This window comes from Lactuca serriola, chromosome 9 (assembly GCF_051521515.1).
Source record: "Lactuca serriola cultivar US96UC23 chromosome 9, Lser_US96UC23_V15, whole genome shotgun sequence".
Taxonomy (NCBI): domain Eukaryota; kingdom Viridiplantae; phylum Streptophyta; class Magnoliopsida; order Asterales; family Asteraceae; genus Lactuca; species Lactuca serriola.
Window position 1 is genome coordinate 60,780,557 of NC_136416.1, and position 16,613 is coordinate 60,797,169.

General features: G+C 33.1%; 1 protein-coding gene and 1 non-coding gene across 2 annotated transcripts; one reads left to right on the forward strand and one right to left on the reverse strand.

Annotated features, from left to right (window-relative positions):
* Positions 1 to 879: 879 nt before the first annotated feature.
* LOC145077559 (small nucleolar RNA R71) lies at positions 880 to 986 on the reverse strand. The gene has a single exon (XR_013693301.1). It is a non-coding gene; the product is annotated as a small nucleolar RNA R71 (small nucleolar RNA).
* An 8,944-nt stretch (positions 987 to 9,930) lies between these two features.
* LOC145073254 (AP2-like ethylene-responsive transcription factor BBM) lies at positions 9,931 to 14,706 on the forward strand. The gene is made up of 9 exons (XM_079019810.1): positions 9,931 to 10,348; positions 10,468 to 11,065; positions 11,200 to 11,282; positions 11,445 to 11,453; positions 11,534 to 11,622; positions 11,901 to 11,974; positions 12,069 to 12,119; positions 13,496 to 13,572; positions 13,666 to 14,706. Exons 1-9 carry the CDS (start codon positions 10,123 to 10,125, stop codon positions 14,424 to 14,426), a joined length of 1,968 nt encoding a protein of 655 aa, XP_078875936.1. The 5' UTR covers positions 9,931 to 10,122; the 3' UTR covers positions 14,427 to 14,706.
* The last annotated feature ends 1,907 nt before the right edge of the window (positions 14,707 to 16,613 follow it).

The window sequence follows — 16,613 nt, forward strand, 5'->3', positions numbered from 1 at the left end:
TTTTTTTGCTTTAGGTTAATCGATCATTTTTGTAGGGTTAAACCTGCAAAAAGTTAAGTTTCTACATTAGTTTTTGTTTTAGTACTGAACTCACGATGTGAGCCTTAAGCTCAAAACGTGAGTCCAGTCAGTAGGTGATTTTTATTTAGTTTTTGTTCAGATTTATGTTTTTATTTTTTGTTTTTATTGCACTAGTTCTTGACCATAAGTTCCAACACACCTTTGGTACCACTGCTTGGAGATCTAGAATCGGCCCTTCACAAAAAGACGGATAAAAATGTAGAAGAAGCTAACCCGCCAAAGAAGTCACATTTCAAGGACCTTAAATCGGTTTTTGGAAAGAAGAAAGGAAAGAACGTGGGTGAGCCTAGTAGTCAAAGGAAGGAAGAGAGCAAAATAGAAAGCTTTGAACAAAATCCAAATCTAAAAGATACTGAATACGAGACTGAACCCGACTTTGAAGAAAGCGATTTAGAGGACGAGCCAAAGAACGAGATGGCAGACATTGTTGATATGTCCATGGGAGCATACAAGAAGTAAATTAGAGACGATGCTAGTCCTGGTTTAGTACAACCCGTAATTCCCGTTGCTGCGACATTCGAGTTGAAAGGAAACATTCTTACTGCCCTTAAGGATGTACCATTTTCTGGGAAGGATCATGAGGATGCTTATAAGCACCTATATGAGGGCAATGACATTACAGACTATTTCAATATCCCGAATGTTCCTAGAGAGACAATTTTGTTAATGATGCTTCCCGTGACTTTTAAGGGAACTGCAAAAGATTGGTTGAAAGCACTTCCACCCGGTGCAATTACTACTTAGGCACAGATTCGTGAGCAATTCCTAGAACAATTCTACCCACCATCAAAGATATCTAAACTCAAGACGGAAATAGCCAAATTTGAGCAACAACCGGGTGAGTCGCTTTATGAGGCATGAGAGCATTATAAATGGTTACTAAGAAACTGCCCTCAAAATGACCTTAACATACATCAAGAAGTGTCTATCTTCTATGACGGGGTGAATGTCATAACAAGGCAACTCCTTGATTCTCAAGGACCATATACTAAGAAAAATCTAGGTGAAGTAAAGGAGTTGATTGAAGAGTTCTCGAAGTATTCTTGTGAGTACCATAATCCAAGACATGATGGAGCTAAAGGAATTGGGGGAGGAAATTCCAAAGTCATGGTTGTTGTACTAGCTATGCTTGACAGCATGGATAGGAGAATGACCAAGATGGACCAATCAGTTCATGCTATTAGAGTTGGTTGTGAAAGGTGCAATGGTCCACACTTAACAAAAGATTGCCACTTGGATGAAAATGGAAATAAAAAGATGCAAGTTTGCTACTCGAGTGGGGATAAGTATGATGAAAGTTGGAGAAAACCAAAGAGGGAGTGGTTACCATATGACGAATATAAGAAGCTGAAAGAAGAAAAATATAGGTAGATAGAAAAAGGCTTTTACCAAAAAGAAAAACCACATCCTGAAAAGAAAGTTGATCTTGAGTCTATGTTACATATATTTATAGAGGCTTCCGAGAAGAGACACGATGAGACAGATGCAGTGATAAGGGAACATCAAAATATCATGAAGGAACAACAAGCCTTGCTAAGACATGGACAGAAACCACGACACAAATCACGCCCACGATGTGGACAGAAACCCACAACGTGGAATCTGGGCGACCAGTTTCCTGCTTTGGTTTACAATTTAATCTCTTGGTTGTTTTGGTTTGTTTTTTTTGTTGTTGGTCATTTTAGGAAAAATGGGTCCTCAAAGGGTAGTTCCTCAAGCGCAAGACCCTATTGATGTGTCGAGTATTCACCCACTCTACCGGTTTCCTCAAAACCTCTCCCATGCTATGTTAAATAATTATGAAAATCGGTTGGGGTGGTTGTACAACCGCAAGTTCGCAATTGATCCAATTGTGGATTTGGCATGGTTACGCGGGGTTGGTATCGTTATGGAGCTGGAAAGGTATTGGACAAAAGTATTTATGGGAGATAACTTTACATTCACGTGTAACGATTGGAGGAACCTCTTTTCTATTCAAGACCCCATTTATCGGGAATTATCGGTGGAGTTCTTCACTACCGTGAATTTTGAGGATAAGACCACCGATCCCAAATACAACCGGGCACTTGCTTTTCGATTGGGAGGTGTATACCACGAGTGCAGCCTTAGAGAATTTGCATGGCGCATGGGACTTTACACTGAGGAGGAAACACAATCACCATTTTTTGTTCAATTTTTACAAGGGTGTGTTCGAGATTTCACCTTCGGGATTTTTGATGTCCAGTTTTGGAGAACCATTTCGAATCATGAGTACAATTCTCGTGATGCAAGCGAAGGGAAAATCTGGAATCACGTTTATCGATTTTTGCATCGCCTCATCACCTTCTCGATCAATCATAAAAATCATGGAGATAAAGTGCCCATTCAAAATTTATTTCATTTGTGGAGCATAATTACACCCGGTATTTTTTGTGACGTTCCTAATTATATGCTTGTGCGGTTTATGGGAAGGAAGGAAACTAATTCAAGACCCGATAGCCCCATTACGGGTGGACACTTAGTTTCCCGACTTGCCCAGTCTTATGGTACCTTGATCTTAATTTTATTAGGAACCTCACGCGCTTTCCAGACAATGACTTAACTATCCAAGTTTTGAGTGTGATGCGGGTTGTAGTGAATATTGGAGGAGTTTTTGTGATACCACCGGAGGATGATGAACAACCTATAAGGAAACAAGGAGAACAACTTAGGCCGAGGAGGAGGAATATGAGAGCCCGAGGAGAGAGGGGACAACCACCTAAACAATTTGAGGGTGGGATACCGACCAATCCTTTTCAAATTCGGGTTGGTTTATATTTGGATAATCTTCATGGAGGTGTCAACTACAACACCCAATTGCTCAATGCTTTATGTACACATATGAATATGGAGCGACCTCCCACAATACCACCTCATTTCCCGTATATTCCAACATGGGAAGAGTTATGGACGAGACAAGGAGACGGGGCAGGAACTAGTGGAGCTCAAGGAGATAACAATGATTATTAGTTTTTATATTTATGTTTTTATTTTTATGTTTTCATTTGGTTTTTGAAGTTGTTTGTTTGTCCTTTTATGTTTAACACTTGTAACCGAATGATGGATGATTATTTTCTTTGCTTCTCTATACATTGTTTTGTTGTAGATTTCGTGAGTTTCTGTGAGCAAGAAGTTAAGAGTTAGAGATAGGAGTTTCCCAGAGAGGCTGTGTCATTTACAGTCCAGAGTCAAGACCCACTTTATTTGATAAGTGTGGGGTTATATTCATTAGAGAAAAAAAAGTAGTGAAGAGTTACAAAGTTTGGGAGTTTTGATAGCGTCTAAAAGTTATTTAATCAAGTTGCATCTAACTTGATTTACAGATTATGTAAATTGTGACGTCTAGTTTCCACGACGTGGACATCAACTATACATCATGGATTGATTTTAAATCACGATTTCAGAAAACATAATCGCTCGAAGCCACGTCGTGTATTCGTACACCACGACGTGGAATTCAGAAGTTACATTTCTCTTCTTCTCTACACCATGCAATGTGGTGTATGCTTTCCCACATTGGTCTATTATGCTTTGAAGATTTTCTACACTAAATTTTTTGAAGATTAAAGTCTCATATTCATATTTTGCTGACATATTTACGTATCTCGCTCGTTGAAGATCCAAGTTCCATTATCCATAATTGAAGGTGTCCATTCTCAAGATGTTTGAAATTTTCCACACGCATCAACAATTTGATCTCACCACTATTACCCAAGGGGATTCTGTTCCTTTTTCTCCCGTTTATTGCTTTTAAATTATTTTATGCATACAATGAAGACATTGTATGTAATAAGTGTGGGGTAGGGGTCGAAAAAGTAAATTACTAGAAAATTTTAAAATTTAAAATTTAGAAAAATTTAGATTTGACGAAGAGTCAACTAATCAGCTGACCAAAAACAACAAGAAACCATTGATGGTATAGATTTGACGAAGAGTCAACTAATCAGCTGGACAACAACACCACTTTCTGAACCTCCCTCTCTTTTAATGATAGTGAAAATCTTCTCAAAAGCACCCTCAAAGACCAAGATTTTTTTGATTTCCTAGTATAGCAATAAAATGACAATAGGCAGGAGACAGAAAGTAATGTAATCTTATAGTTAAATAAAAAATTTGGCACTAAATAGAGGAAAAAGATTACCTCTACTTCACAGGATTGTAAGAATGACTTCATGTAACCTGAAGGAGACCTTAGTATATGAAATAGAAGTTAAAAAGAAAACAAAGAAAACGTGTGTATGACACATACCTAATGGGGGAATTTGTTAAAAGGGCAGTCAAAAGTTGAAGCGTATAGTATCTTATATAAAAGTCATCCTCTCCCTGTAAAGACACTTGATTACCGATCACAAACCACAGAAAAAAAAATAAAGAATTCATTTCCTGAGGTAAAAAGGATCAAGATTAGAAGCCTTACAAGCAAGCTTAAAAGAAGATAAATACTTCTTGTAAGCTGGTTGAACCTCATTTGCATGTAGCTTTGCATGAGCAATTGGTGTTAAAGGACTCACAAGAGATTCTAGAGCTCCCTGAACCTTTGAAAATAAATCAATATATATATATATATATATATATATATATATATATATATATATATATATGTATATATACCATAAATATGATTTAAAAGAAAACATAAAGAGGTGACACATACCACACACACCCATGGTTCCAAGACTATGTGTTCCTAGACAGGCTTCTCAGAAACTTACTCACTTGCAGTTTATATTTGTTATGGACTAATTCTTAGATGCATATATATATAATATAAATGCACCAACCAAAAACAATGTTGCAAATGAAAAACCATTTGAGATTCACATAAAAAATGAAAAAGATAGTGTTATTATAAGAGATGACATTTTGTCGAACACCTGGTGGGCTTCTTTTTATATAGTTGCAAATGAAAAACCATTTGAGAGTCAAAAATCATTTACATTTTGTCGAAACACATACTCAAACTGAATCATAAATGAATTTTAACTTCAAGTGAATTAGTCTCCATTCTTGAAAGATCAACTTCCAACAATAAGATATATAATAACTTTTGTGTTCTAGTTTTCTGAATTCAAGATTCAGATTAAATCAGAAAAATTGGAAGGAAAAATTAGGAGAAGAAATCAACTAACAATTGGTTGTCTTGAGAAAAGGAAGTTGTTTAAAATATGACAAACGAAAATCATTCTCTCCCTCGGTCGTTAGGGTGTAAGCCATGTGTGCCAGAACCAACTGAAATAATCCCACTTTGCGTGATCAAAAACCTCTGATGTAAATAAGATGAATCTCAATGATTCATTAAGTTGGGAAGAATCGAAGGAGTCACATCTTTTCCCCATCTTCGTAATAGGAGCGGAAGAGGCTATAGCCTGATCGATTATGTTTTTGACTTCTCTCAGATATGCAATAGCTGCTAAGGTATATTTAACTTGAAACGACGTCAGATAGCTCTTTGGTACCTAACTTTATATACCCTTAAGGGTATATTCACTTTTCCCATATATATATATAGACGAAGGATCATTTGATAACCTATATGTTCATGAGAACCCGAGAACCATACGAGGACCTTTAGATCAAAATAATAGACGGTTGAGATGTTTTGTGGTATTTTTATAAATACTGGGAAAAGAAAAGACCGGGGGCATGAAACTGAAAATGAATCAGGGGTAACTTAGAGATAAAATAATTACTCTTGATTTCCTTGATTAAATCCCTCATTTACTTCTCTCTCTCTCTCTCTCTCTCTCTCTCGTCTTTCCTGTCTTCCTCTTCATCTTATCTCTATAATCATCAACTACTACCAATCAACTGTTAGTAATCTCCAAATCATCAAAGACAAATTCATGATCCAAGAGATCGATCCCGTCCGTGATCATCTTTAATTTTAGCAATGATCATTGGAGACCTAAAATGTTCGATTGGGGATTGACGGAGTATTCACGTCTTATTAAAATCGATCTCCATTGAAGATTGAACGCAAACACATATGATAAAGATCGATGGAAATTGTCCTAAATATACGTACTGTACGTATCGTCTTCCTCGCGTCCAACCGTCTCCATCTCCTCCGATTAACACCATTCCCCTTCTACATTCAAACAAGAGGATGATTACAGGTTCACCGTCTTCCAAACTAACCTCCGCCTCACAGTACGTCACCAGAAGCTTGATCCGTCGGCGGTCCATGGCGTCACTCAATTCTCCTACATGACTCCATCGGAATTCAGTAAGCATTTCGAACTAAGATCTCGATCTCGTCTTAGGTTTCCTCCCGATGCCAACGAGGCTCTGATCCATGTAAAAGTTTATTTGATTTCAATACATATAAAATTGTGGTTGTAAAATGTTTTTTTATATTTTTATGATTTCAAATAAAGCCTCCTTCTTCTCTAGAAGGCTGATTCACACACATACTCTTAGTTGGAATTGGAGGCTCAGCTCATGGACCATAGTTTGTTGCTGAGGCTTTAGCGCCTGATAATCCTCCTCTCAAGGTAATATTTAATCCTTTCATCTCAATTTTTTACGTACAAGATCTAAACTAGATAATGTTCTCACCAAAATCTTATTGCTTCTCAATTTGATCAGCTGTTACCTTTATATATAGATAGATCAGTAGCATATATATATATATATATATATATATATATATATATATATATATATATATATATATAGTTTTTCAATTTAATGAAATATTGTAATTTTTCTCTCTAATTCAATATCTTTCTTATTCAAGGAATTTAAATTTCAAAGTTCAATGAGTAAAACAAAGTGGTATTTTTGAAAATTAAAGTATAATAAATATTAGAATATTCTTAAATCTTAACTCTTTCAAACGGTTATTTAAACACAATGCTAGATGACACACATTTTAACGTATATGTCACTCATGAATGAGGTTTCTTTTTTGAGATCTATATAACAAAGTAATCACAGACACTTTAATTGTGATTTTAGCTGATGGATTACGAGCCGACAAGTTATTTGAGCCAGAATCTGATGGGAATTACAGAGCGCCAACTTTGAGAAGTGTAATCAAAGGACAAGGGCGTTAGGGTGTTTCTCATGCTTGTCCTCCAACAGAATCCAGACCTGGACATGTTGCAATCATAGGAGGTTTTTATGAGGATCCTAGTGTTGTCACAAAAGGTAAATTATCTTTTCGGATGATTTAAAGTTTCATGAAAGCGTACATTTCAATGTTAAAAACATTTGACTTGATAATTTCTCATAATGTCATGTATGCAGGATGGAAGGCAAACCCTGTGGAATTTGATTCAGTTTTCAACAAGAGTAAGCATTTTCATCAGTTTCTTAATACAACTCATGGGCAGTTATCTTATTTACTTAATGGGCTTAATGAGTTCAACACTTAAATCTGGATAACTATGATTGTTTCTTTTTTACTTATCTAAATTTAAAAAAAAGTTCAACGTTGTAATTACATGTGATTCACATGTAAATCATATATGAATCACATGTGAATCACATGTAAATCATATGTGAATCACATGTAATTCATATACAAATTACATGTAATTCACGTATGAATTACATGTAAATCACATGTAACTCACGTATGAATTACATGTGATTTACATGTAAATCACATGTAATTCAAATATGAATTACATATGATTCACATATAAGTTAATTACATGTGATTCACATGTAATTCATATATGAATTACATGTGATTCACATGTAAATCGCATATAATTTACAAATAAATTATATGTGATTCACATGTAATCACATATATATTTTTGTGATTGTTTTTGTATCAATAAATTTCTTTTTATTTTGTTTTCTAGATTTGGAAGAAACTGTGGTGAATATTGATAAGGTGAAAGATGATAAATTGAAGAAAATATAGAAATATTGACACGTAGACATGAAAACGCTTTGAAATTTTGTAGCATTTTTTTGTTTTTGATATTTTATATTGTATCGAATAAAATATTTATTGTATTGTCTTTACAGATTAGTAAATAAAATGAGTTTTCTTATGATTCATTTATAAATATTATAAAATATGAAATATGCATATATGCACTTGTAAAAATATGCATAAATGTACCAAAAATATGCATATACGCACCTAAAAAATGTAGTTTTGTTTTTTAAAAAATAGTGTCTTTTTGAAAAAATTGCAGGTTTTTTGAAAAAGAAATGTGGTTTTTGAAAAAACTGTAGTTTTTTTTTAAATGTATTTTTAAAAAAGAAAAGTTACAGGTTTTTTTAAAACATTGTAGCTTTTTTTTGAAAAGTTTGCAGATTTTTTTTAAAAAAATGCTATTTTGTTTAAAAGAAAAGCAGTTTTATTCTTTATTTTTGAAAAAATTGCAGTTTTTTTAAGAAAAATGAAGTTTTTTTGAGAAAAAAATGCAGTTGTTTTTTGAAAAAATTACAATTTTGTTTAATATATATATATATATATATATATATATATATATATATATATATATATATATATATATATATATATATATATATTGAAATTTATGTTAATTTGTAAATTTTTTTTGTTAATGTTTCCAATAACACAAAAAATTAAACATTAAATGAAATTGGTATAATTACGATCATGTGTTTATTGAATTAGTGTTAATCTAACGCTCCACTTTTAGTTTTTGGGTTTTCAAAAAAGTATGAGTTCTCAACCGATCTCACCTCAATATGTTTTTTCTCTTCAATTGAAATTAAAGGCGTAAAAATTTATTATTTTTTCATAAATAAATATATGAAATCACAAATGAATATACTTGTTGTCGCGTTCTCAATCTTTAGGTGTTTTCATTTGATCATATATATATATATATATATATATATATATATATATATATATATATATATATATATATATATATAGGGTTAGGTTCATTTGAGACCACCTATATTTTGTGAGACCGTGAGACACATTTTTTTATTTTTTATTTTTATTTATTTTTTATTTTTTTAGTTAATTCAAGTTCCGAAAATAATATTTAAAAAAAGAATTTTTTGATTTTTTCATTTATTTTGCATTTTAAAATTATTTTTAAAATATGTACAGTGTAATAGTCTATTTAAAATATTTCACGTATTTTTCAAAAAAATAGATTTTTTTTATTTATTTTTTATTTTTTTTTAGTTAATTCAAGTTCCGAAAATAATATTTAAAAAAAGAATTTTTAGATTTTTCTATTTATTCTGCATTTTAAAATTATTTTTTAGAATATGTCAGTGTAATATTCTATTTAGAATATTTCACGTATTTTTAAAAAAAAAACGGAATTTTTTTACTTTTTTTTTTTTAGTTTGTTTTAGTTAATTCAAGTTTCGAAAATAATATTTAAAAAAAGAATTTTTGGATTTTTCTATTTATTTTGAATTTTAAAATTATTTTTAGATTTGGTTTCACGGTCTCACAAAATTTGAATGGTCTCAAATGAACCTGAACATATATATATATATATATATATATATATATATATATATATATATATATATATATATATATATATATATATATATATATATATATATATATAACTGCCACCGCCACCGTGACAAAACCATAGCTAAACTATGCTCAATCCCTTTGGTCTTTTAAGCGATAGAGCTTGGAGGGGCAAACATTTGTTGTCGTTTTCTTACCAATTTACGTAACTAATAATGATATTTAAAAATTTTAGAATAAAAACATAATTACTTATTTTTTTTAGTTCCCAGTATAAAGATTTGTCATTTTCGCATAGAGTTTCTAATTCCAATACCGATTATAATTATAAAAGATATAAAAGTTCATTGTATCTAGGTACTCTTGGAGAACAAACAAGTATATAGTATGAACAAGGGGTGTTTCAATTGATTTTTCTCTTTGGGTTTTCTTCTCTTTCATAGACCCTTCATATTCTCTCTTTCTTTTGATTCAAACCTCAAACATTCATCTTCTGATCATCCATTAATCCATCTGTGTGCATGAACTCATCATCCCACCATTAAATACAAATCAAAAGCCTTTTAATTACTGTTTTCATGGCAGCATCCATGAACAACTGGTTAGGGTTCTCACTCTCACCTCAAGATCAGCAACAAATGGTTGATTCACAAACATCTATTGTTGATAACTTCAACTCTGATGACATTTCCGGCACCGGTAGTGAATGCTTCGATCTTGGTTCCACCGCCGTTCACTCCACCATACCTTCTCTCAACCTCCATCCTCCGTATGGCATACTTCAACCTTATCATAATCACCATGGTAATTAGTTTGTTATTTTTTAACAAGATTTTTATAGGGTTTTGTTCATCTTGAAGAAATAAAAAAACCCTAGAAAACAGAAATAAAGTTTTGGATTGTTTTTTATGGTGAAAACACAGATTGGAACATGAAAGGGAGCTCGGAGTTGTCGGTTTTAATGGCCGGTGGTGGTTCATGCAACGGTGAAAACTCTGAAATACAACCTCCAAAGTTCGAAAATTTTCTAAGTGTTGGTAATGGCGGAGATTATATGTACTCCACTATGCAACTCCCGCCTCAAGCGGCGGTGACAGAGGTAACAACCACCACACACGATACCACCAGAGGAAGCAACAACATGAACAATAACAGTAGTATTGGTCTTTCGATGATAAAGAACTGGCTCAGAAATAACCCAACTCCATCTAATCAAAACACCACCACCACAAGATCACCGCTTAATCAAGAAAACGACAGCGGGACAGGGACGGCAGTGACAGGTGGTTTTACTGGTTGTGGTAGAAGCAACGAGCTATCTTTATCCATGAGCACCGGTGATACTGGTGGGTTTGTTGTCAGTGGCGGTGGAGACAGTTCTTCTTCCGATAATAAACGGCAGCAAATGGAGGTGGCAACCACCATAGGTAGTGAAAGCGGCGGTGTGACGACGGAAGCGGTGCCCCGAAAATCAATCGATACGTTTGGACAAAGAACTTCCATTTACCGTGGTGTCACAAGGTCACATTCATTTATTATTCAACTAATATTAATATTAATATATCATTTTTTGATATTTCTATAAATTCCCATTTTATTTTCGTTGTTTTATTACTATTTTTACTCTAAAAGTATTTAGGTTTTGGGTAGTGCAGACACAGATGGACGGGGAGATACGAGGCTCATTTATGGGACAATAGTTGCAGAAGAGAAGGACAAGTTCGCAAAGGAAGACAAGGTAATTAATTATATATAAATTAAAAAGAAATACTTTTAAATATGCTTTTTGAATTAATTGATTAATAAATTCATCTACTAACTTAATTTATTTGGTTTCTTCTCTTTTTTTCGCATGGATTAATAAATGATTCAACTGGGATTTGATTCAATATTCTTGCAGTTTATTTGGGTAAGTATAATTAATTACCAGGAAAGGTGTTTCTCATTTTCTTGTGTAGATCTCATGATATCGATTTTGTGTTAATGTAGGTGGTTACGACAAAGAAGATAAGGCAGCAAGAGCTTATGATTTAGCTGCATTGAAATATTGGGGTACCACAACTACGACAAATTTCCCTGTAAGCTTCATAGTTTCATTTATTTGTTTTTGTTCATGTTTGTAATATTTTATACATGCTAGAATCCATTTTAAATTTTTTTATTTTGTATTTAAAATAAGTTTAAAATTGATTTCTTTCATATCTTAAGGACAGTTTTTGAAACTGCAACATAAAATATTGTTTGTTTCCTCTCACAAACTTCAATTCCGTTTATAATGGAATTGTGTCTGAAGACCGAAATCAATTGGCCGATATGAATGTGATTTTAATTAATTTGGCATCGTAAAAACGTGTAGATTAGCAACTATGAGAAGGAGATCGAGGAGATGAAACACATGACTAGACAAGAATACGTAGCATCACTTAGAAGGTGCGTAGTGCAAAGCAAGTTATCGGTTATATAAATTACACATATATGATATATGTATATATCATGTGATATATTTTTTTGTTAATTCATGCAGGAAAAGTAGCGGTTTTTCTCGAGGTGCTTCCATCTATAGAGGTGTGACAAGGTACATTTTGTGCCATGGTACTAAAATTCATAGATATATACGTAAAATTAAAGAGTATGATATTAATTTAGAACATAGTATTAAATTTGGTGTTATTGCATGTCAAATGAGCCAAATGTTTTAATATACTACAAATTACATGTCTGAAATAACATTTTATAATAATAAGTTTTGAAAAACTTTCTAACCCAAATCTTTTTACATCAAGTAATAACTCCTAATTAAGCAAATAACTAAGCAAAAATGCATAACAAGTTAGAATAATATATAAGTCAAAATAAATATTGTTTCTATGATGTCGGAATGGTATCTATGGCCAACATGCCATAACTAGTATTTTATAAATATATATATTTTTAAATTCAATCATATTATATCATCAAAATAATAATAAATTTTGAAATCATATTATTTTATAGAGAATCAAATATTATTCTATTTTTTTTCTCTTATCATCTTTCTATACATTTTATTATCCTCCTATAATTTACCATTGGGACACTTATATCTATTAAGTTTTTTCTTTTACTATCTTCTTATACATTTAAAATTGTGATATTTATTATATTTAATAAATTAATATTTTTTTTATTATATTTGTCATTATGCTAGGAGGATGGGTAAGAAAAATAATTAGAAATATTTAATTTATATTTTATATTATAAGCATTTAAATATAATTTGGTTTAGTTTTAAATATACTATTTGCTCCTCGTTTTGCTCACTTTTTTAATTAAATTAGTTTATTATCACCATTTACCTTGTTAAAGCTGAAGCAAAGAATAAATCAAGTACATAATATTAAGCAAATAAATGAAAATTAGATGGTTTTCAAGAAAACTTAACGTAGTACCTAAATCATAAATATATTTATTTATTAAAAAACATTTAAATAGTTTTTGCATGCTATAAATTGCTATATTGACATATGTGATTACATGGGACCAACAAATACCAGTTTGCACATGCCATTTACCAACAGGAGTCAGAATATATTTTGGAAGATTTCCTTTTTTGTACATAAATCAATAAACAATAGGAATCTTAATTAACGTTGGAGCTAATAATATGAGTGGGCTGGAAGACGATTTAAAATGTGTTTTAGATTGAAACTTTTGCAAGGTTGAAGAGGATTGAATGAGAACTTTTTGAATTAGTTACGAGTTAATTATAGTTAACCTTGAGCAACTTTCCATACAATATCCGGCCAACTTGATGAGACAAGTTTCTGGTGTTTGTTCATTGTGATGTATCATTGGCAATTTAAATTGTGTCTTATTAATTATGCAATTGGTTTGATTAAGTACTCATGATATATACTTTTTAAAGAAGACTTGATTGGTTTATAACGAAATTAATCTGAAACATACATGCAGACACCATCAACATGGAAGATGGCAAGCAAGAATTGGAAGAGTTGCAGGGAACAAAGATCTTTACTTGGGAACTTTTGGTAATTAAATCTTTTTCTTTCCTTACAATTCATATCTAGATATATATACAATGGATAATTTCATGTAATTCGTGTTTTTATATCTGTTAACAGGTACACAGGAAGAAGCTGCTGAGGCTTATGACATTGCTGCCATCAAATTCCGTGGACTGAATGCAGTCACAAACTTTGAAATCAACAGATACGACGTTAAATGCATACTTGAAAGCACCACCTTACCGGTTGGTGGTGCAGCTAAACGTCTCAAGGATGCAGAACAAGCCGCTGCCACTGAGTTACTTCGGGCTGCAAAAGATGATCACTTGACCACCCAACTGACCCACGAGGGACTCAACAGTTATGGCACCATGACATGGCCGAGCTCCATTAACTACCACCACCAAGCCCTGGCTCAAGCACAGGCGCAACCGTTTAGCATGCACTATCCACAACACTATAACGTCTCGAACCAACAACGATTATGGTGCAAACAAGAACAACAGGAACCCGATGGTCAAAGTTTCCAAGACCTTCAACAGATTCATCAGTTTTTCCAACCTGCACCCAACTCTTCGGTGCTCCATAATCTCATGAACTTGGATTCATCTTCAATGGAACATAGTTATAGCAGTGGCGGAGGAGGTGATCACCAGGTTGTGGGATATGGTGGTGGGGGTTATATGAACCAGATTATGGCTACTGCAACTACTGCTGACTCGTCACATGATGGTGATGGAAACTTGTATTACCAACACCAGGGATCCGGTTTTGGAGGTTGGGTGCCGACTGCCATACCAACGCTTCCAGCAAGAACCGCCAACCTTGTGGTGGCTAATGGCGGCGCTCCCACATTCACGGTTTGGAACGATACATAGTGAAGATTTGCTTGTATCACATGAGTACCATGCACACAAATTGAGGTTTTTAGGTGCTTCTTATGCAGATTTCTGTTCTTGATGAACTGGGAAAGAAGATGATTATTAATTTTAGGGTTTTTTATATTTATTTTGTATTAGAAATTTGACTTAAATAGATTAGGATCTAACCAAAGTTCAGGAAACCAATGGCATTTGCTATGGGTTTTGGCAACTTAATTTTGAAAATGTATTTAGATCCCCGGAATATAGAAACCACGCTTTGTAATTTTGAATTAAACTTTTTTTTTTTCTTTTGGAAAGCAAATATCATTAGCAGAAAAACCCAAAGACATAAGGAGTTCAAATCAACTTACAAGAAAACATTGTAAATGGGAGACATGCACCTAGATCTGGCAATTTGTGTTGTATTCCGGTGTTAGACACGAATTTGACACGACATGAAGACACAAAAAGAAATAAGTTTTATCACATTTTCAAAATGTATTTGTATCGTATCGTATCACACAGGAATTCGTGTATTCGTGTATTAAACTGCTAGGTCTATATTAACAAAATAGACAAATCAAGCCTGCAACTTAGATTTATATAATCTTAATCCAATTAAATGAGTAAATACTAATATCATCTACAATGTTCCTCTCGAGAATAATGATATTTCGAGTTTTCCATTCGTTTCTTTCTTATGAATGACGACTCAACAGTCGACGCAAACTTGCAAAGAGAATACGACGCTGAAGCTGAAGTCCTGAACCGTCATCACAATTCTTAGTTTCTCACTATCGCACGGAATTGAATTAAAAAAGTACATAGCATATTATAATGATTTGTATTGTTATTATATATGTACTTGTTAATTATATGAAGTATTTCCTACCCAATTCTTTATTAAACCAACCAACATATAAAAATAAAAAAAAATAAATAATTATCAATAAGTGTTATTTAAGAAATTTTCGGGTATACCCGATAATTACCCAACCCGACCTCAAACACAAATACCCGAAACCCAAAAACCCGAATTATAATATAGGTCGAGTATCAGGTATTATTTTCTTAAAGAAATACCCGTTCTACCCGAAACCCGAAAATTTTACCCGTTCGACACCCCTAGGTAATTTCATTATAGCACAATAAACTTGTATTTTATTTTAAATGGTCACTAAAGTTTTTTTTTTATGAAGTGTATACCAGTAAACTTACAACTGGCCTGTTAAAAAGAGTTATATAACCCAAATTTCCAGGTTTCACTAATCAAGCATCTAATGTTGATGTGAGAATAGCCACCTAGAGTCCACATGTATATTTTAATTATACCTTTTTAAGTAAAAAAACAATTAAAATAACCAGGATACCCCCCCCCCCCCCTTTTTTTTTTATCTAAACGCCTTTTCATCTTCTTCTCCTTTACGCCATTTTTTCCTCACTTTCACCTAACGCTGATGCATGAATGACAGTTCGATTTCCATGAAGGTGCCTTCATCCTGCTTTTGCATTCTGGAATTTCACAAAATGTCTCGCTTCTCTCTTACGAGTTTCTTGTAGATCAAAGATTGTACTGTAACACCCAGTCCTTGCAGGTAATTCCTTTGTATATTTGTTATGTGTAAGTATGGAGTTTTGATCTACGTTGGGCGTAGATAGCCTCTACAAGTTGCATAGAAAAGGAAAATGTGCATGGGCCTTTAATGAACTATATGGGGGCATAGATAGGAGTACGCAGGATGTATTCGGCCAAAGTCCAAACCTTAAATTTGGGTTTTTGAGCCCTATTTAAGCACCTTAACCTTCATAAGCCTCTTCCATTCTCAGGATCTATTTCTCCAAATTATTCCATTGAAACCCTAACCCCATATTAGTGCATTATGAGATTAAAAGTGTGTTTGTGGCTGCCTTTGAAGAAAGAAGAAGGCGGTGGTCATGCTTGAAAGATTGAACCAAGCTTGGATCTGGAAGCTCTTCTCACTCATTCATCTCCAAAAGGTATAATGTTTGTACCTTTATTCCTCCGTTGATAGATCTAGCTTAGATGTTGAATTTATGTCATTTTATCCGATTACTTTGGTCTCTTTGAGTATGAATGATTCTAGACTTTGTTGAGTGTATTTTCAGAGATATTTAAGGGGTATTAAGTCACAAAATGGTGTCTTGGCCATATACAACCCTCCATGCAAGAGTTTGAGATCC

What these genes read in the sequence shown, in the direction of transcription:
- LOC145073254 (XM_079019810.1), top strand. Translation starts at nt 10,123, where the DNA reads ATGGCAGCATCCATGAACAACTGGTTAGGGTTCTCACTCTCACCTCAA. An exon ending in CAACTACGACAAATTTCCCT is followed by an intron (nt 11,623 to 11,900) that starts GTAAGCTTCATA and finishes AAAAACGTGTAG; the next exon opens with ATTAGCAACTATGAGAAGGA. An exon ending in ATCTATAGAGGTGTGACAAG is followed by an intron (nt 12,120 to 13,495) that starts GTACATTTTGTG and finishes ACATACATGCAG; the next exon opens with ACACCATCAACATGGAAGAT.